The 5,123-nt window shown below is 38.7% G+C and overlaps 1 protein-coding gene across 2 annotated transcripts in view; it reads right to left on the bottom strand.

Annotated features, from left to right (window-relative positions):
* Positions 1–5,123, bottom strand: part of prkdc (protein kinase, DNA-activated, catalytic subunit) — a 66,028-nt gene that overhangs the window by 14,751 nt on the left and 46,154 nt on the right. For both annotated transcript variants that reach the window (XM_032510777.1, XM_032510778.1), the window contains exon 65: positions 4,636–4,824. In XM_032510777.1, coding sequence (XP_032366668.1) covers positions 4,636–4,824 — 189 coding nt within the window. The remainder of the gene's footprint in view (positions 1–4,635; positions 4,825–5,123) is intronic.

Here is a 5,123-nt window from a genome sequence, read left to right as displayed (position 1 = left end):
GCTCAGGGTGCTGGTTCAGCTGGCAGCCCCCCCACTCTGACATTGCTTCATTAGTGCATACAGTGGTGCTCAAAAGTTTACATACACATGCTTAAGTTGACTAAAAAGAGGAATAAAAAAATCATGTTTTGGAAATATTTTAATACCTAAATTAAAAAATGAGGTAAATCCAACCTTTAAGGACACCAATTTTCTTGGATGAATAACGTATTGTAAATAAATAAATGTTCTTATTTAAATACAGGGGTCATAAGTATACATACCCCTATGTTAACCTAGAGGCAGGCAGATTTTTATTATTAAAGGCCAGTTATTTCCTGGATTCAGGATATTATGCATCCTGATAAAGTTCCCTTGGCCTTTAGAATTAAAATAGCCCCATCATCACATACCTCTTCACCATGCTTAGAGTAGGCGGGTTTTATTTCAGTTAGACTAATACCTGGTTTGATTTGCATGGAGATGATTTTATAGAAAGTATCCCATGCCTATCTCTAAGCTGGTGAAGAGTATGTGATGATGTGGGGCTATTTTATTCTAAGGCCAAGGGAACTTTATCAGGATGCATAATATCCTAATCCAGAAAATACTGGCCTTTAATAAAAATCTGCCTGCCTCTATGGGAATTTAACATAGGGGTATGTATACTTATGACCCCTGTATTTTAAATAAGAACATTATTTATTTACAATACGTTATTCATTCACAAAGAAATTGGTGTCCTTAAAGGTTGATTTTACCTCATTTTTTAATTTAGGTATTAAAATAAATTTCCAAAACATGATTTTTTTATTCCTCTTTTTAGTCAACTTAAGCATGTTTATGTAAACTTTTGAGCACCACTGTATATAGGTCCTGAGCATGTGTGTATTTCAGGTCTGTGTGTGATTACTAACAAAGTGTGTACACAGAGTGCAAATTGTGTTTACACTCTGTTCCCCACTGGGGATTAATAAACAAATTAAAATTTACTCAAGTACTGTATTTAGGTACAATTTGATGTACTTGAGTGTTTCCTTGTCATGCCACTTTCTACTTTTCCTCAACTACATTTCAGAGAGAAAATTTTACTTTTCGATACTGGGGTATTTGGTCAAAAATATCATATTTGATTTTCTCCATATCGCCCAGCCCTACCACCACGTAGAGATGTTCCGATACCAGTATCGTTATTGCCTCCGATACTGCCTAAAACGCAGGTATCGGTATTGGGATGTACTGGAGCTTATACACCAATCTGATACCACGTAATAAAGCCCTGAAGAAACTCTACAATCATGTAGTTTATGTTCTTTTTCCATTATAACTGACATAATAAGAGAAAGTTCTACGCCATTCATTGTTTGCGTTTGACCTGGGAAAGAGTTTGACCTGAGCCAGACCGACAACAAAGATAGAACTCATATCACATCCATACAGGGATAGTAGTATTCAGCTGTTAAAACATAATAAGATACTGTATACGACCCACTGGCATCAGATCAGGACTCGGTATCGGCCGATACGCAAGTTCAGGGATCAGAATGGGTATCGGGAAGCAACAAATAGTATCTCTACTACCACGCATGCCAATGATGTCTGCATTCTTCATTCTTTCCAAACTTCACTCAGATCAGCCTTGTCCCCCCCCCCCAGAACAGTATAGTTGAATAGCCCTGCTGTAAGCTTTGTACAGTTGCATATTCCTGGGCTTAGTGAACAGCTTCTTGTGTGTAAAGAGCCAGAGGCATGAAGGGGAAGAAGGGCAAAAAGGATTTACATTTAGGCCACCAAAAAATTACTGTTTGCTACTGTCGATAGATTAACAAACCCTCCAGTGCCAGTAGCATCTGAACTCTTATCTACCAAAGCCTGCAATGACTTTGCATCCTTCTTCAAAGACAAAATTCTGAAGATTGGACAAACAGTCAGTGCCTCCATATCAAGTCCAGGATATGTGTTGTCACAGTGTTCAAGCAAAACTATTTCCAATATGACAGAATTTCATATAATCAACCATGAAAACCTGGAGGACATTATACAACATCTGAAATCCTCCTCCTGTTGCCTTGATATTCTACCAACGGTTGTTTTCAAAAGTGTTTCGACTTGTTTGGCTTCTGATCTTCTACAGATTGTGAACACGTCTCTTCTTTCAGGTATCTTTCCACAGGCCCTGAAAACTGCAGTAATCAAGCCTCTATTAAAAAAGAACAATCTAGACACATCAATAATGAGCAACTATAGGCCGATATCAAACCTTCCGTTTTTAAGTAAAATCATTGAAAAAGCGGTTTCTACAACTTAGCCATTCCTGTCACTAAACAACAGTTTTGATACTTCAGTCGGGGTTCCGACCAAACCACAGCACTGAGACGGCTTCTCGTCAAAGTTTTTAATGACATCCACCTTAACAAGATAGTGGCAAAATTTCAGTTTAGTACTACTTGATCTAGTGCTGCATTTGACACGGTCGACCACGCCATATTACTAAACCAATTGGAAAAATGGGTAGGACTTTCTGGCTCAGTACTAAACTGGTTTGAAACCTACTTACAGAATAGGGATTACTTGTGACAATGGGTAATTATACATCCGAGCATACAAATAGACGTGTGGAGTTCCCCAAGGCTCTATTCTGGGGCTCTTCTGTTAAATCTATATGCTCCCATGGCCCAGATATGGAGAACAACAAAATAAGTTACCATTGTTAGCGGAGACACACAAATTAATACAAAGTTATTGCCAGGGGACTATAGTCCAATACAAAAACTGACTAAGTGCATCGAACAAATTAACGGCTGGAGTGCCAGAACTTTCTGAAATTAATGAAGGAAAAACTGAGGTGGTTGTTTTTGGAGCAGAGAGGAACGATTAAAAGTCTGCGCTCAGCTTCAAACAACAATGTTAAAAACATGACAAAGCCAGAAATCTTGGTGTAGTCATGGACTCAGACCGAACTTAACACCACATTAAGACAATTACAAAGTCAGCCTACTATCACCTTAAGAATATATCAAGGGTTAAAGGACTTATGTGTCAACAGGATTTGGAAAAACTTGTCCATGCCTTTATTTCAGTAGACTTGACTACTGAACGGTGTCTTACAGGTCTCCTAAAAAATCAATCAGACAGCTGCAGCTGATTCGAACGCTGCTGCTCGAGTCCTCACTAAGACCAAGAGACTGGATCACCTCACTCCAGTTTGAAGTCTTTACACTGGCTTCCTGTGTCTCAAAGAATTGATTTCAAAGTACTCTTGCTAGTTTATAAATCACTTAACGGTTTAGGTCCAAAATACATTTTGATCTGCTACTACACTATGAACCACCAGACCTCTCGGTCATCTGGGACAGGTCTACTTTCTGTCCCCAGAGTCAGAACTAAACAGGGTGAAGCAGCTTTCAGTTTCTCTGTCTCATATCTGGAACAAACTCCCAGAAACCTGCAGTCTGCTGCTACTCAGTTCTTTTAAATCAAGGCTGAAGACCTTTCTTTTGATGCTGCCTTCTTTAAAATAATGCTCATTCTTTAAATTTCTATGCTGCACTAACTTTTATCTTGTGTTTATGTGTCTATTTTTAACGTTCTATGCATGTTTTAACGGTTTTAGCTTATGATTTTAACTGTTTTTACTTGTGTTTATCTGTTTAACTGATTTTGTGTAAAGCACTTTGAATTGCCTTGTTGCTGAAATGTGCTATACAAATAAAGCTGCCTTGCCTTGCCTACTGTGACAACCTGATTTAGGAGCAGGGTGGCCCACGAGGATAGTGCTTACAAATATTAGCGTCTATTCTTGTTATTGTAAGAAATTAAAGCAATAAAATTGTTGCTTTTTCTAAAAATGAAACCTCTTCTATACATTTACTATTGCTATTTACAAAAAAGCACAAGCCTTTCTTATCCAATTACTCGATCAATAATCTGTAAAAATACTCGATTACTATAATAATCATTAGCTGCAGCCCTAGTACTTCTTCAACCACTGATTATGCATTACGTTACAATAGAACTTTTCATTCCATTGTATTTCCACTGATTTTATCATGCTACAGAATCCTTTCCTCTTTTTGTCTGTCAAATCTAAGCTTATTTAATCAGTGACTACAATCACAGCATAGTATTACTAAAGCCACGGAGGGCTGAGCTTTGTCGTTGGGTGTGTTGAACTGAACATTTATTGCCTACGTGATCACGAGAAGTCCCTAGACTTCTATCGCGTCCCTCCCAAGTATTTCCCCTCATATACACTCTTTAATCCACAAAGAGTCCTCAGAAAGGAAACGTCTGACTCATGCGTATAACACACTACGTTCTTCCTGAAATTACAAGTCATGTTAACGTCCTACACACATGGTTTTGCTTCCCTGGTGCCGTTTCCTGACCATTCGTATGGAAAACATGGTGATAATCAGTTTGGTCTTCAGAATTCCCTCGCTGTAATATTACATGCTACAATCTATGATCTAAAATATTTATTTCTCACATGATTACAGTACGTAATGCAGGTTTTCATTTCAAGCCACCCCTTCACGTTCAACGAGACCAGAGAAGAATGGTGTTATGGTTGTAATCAAACCCTGTAGGATGTCCCCCCTCCCTCCCCGGTACATAACTGATAATTCCTCTACTGTGGAAGGTCAGATCTGTTACCTGGTAGATTGGATCCGACCACATCCTCTCCAGGTTGGGCGGGGAGTTTTCATCTATGTTCACGGTGGAGCAGTACTGAAGAGACTTCCACTCGGTCAAGTGACTGTAGGCGTCCATGGCAGCTATTTCCCAGAAGTCCTTCTCAGACTCAGTGGGCTCGTCGTCACTCCAGTGCTCAGTGTTCAGAGCCTGCCAGGATCACCAGAATCCAAATCACAACTCGTTATTGATCCCCTCAGGGAAATGATCAGTTACTGCTGCTCTCAGTCAGATTTAAGGCATAAATTAGAGTAAAAATAAAAACAAGTTAATAAGTGTATAAAGTAACACAGCTGAAGTGCAGAAATAAAAAGTGAAGTAAGAGAGTATGCAATTCTACACTAAAGTTCTCCACACACAGCTGGCACTCTAGTAAAACTGCACCGTCCACATGCATTGACTTGCTTCCTTATATTAGTAGAATAATATATATATATATATATATATAT

Source organism: Etheostoma spectabile, unplaced genomic scaffold (genome assembly GCF_008692095.1).
Source record: "Etheostoma spectabile isolate EspeVRDwgs_2016 unplaced genomic scaffold, UIUC_Espe_1.0 scaffold272, whole genome shotgun sequence".
NCBI lineage: Eukaryota > Metazoa > Chordata > Actinopteri > Perciformes > Percidae > Etheostoma > Etheostoma spectabile.
Note: the sequence above shows the minus strand (reverse complement) of the source record. Positions and strands in the feature narration are given on the sequence as shown.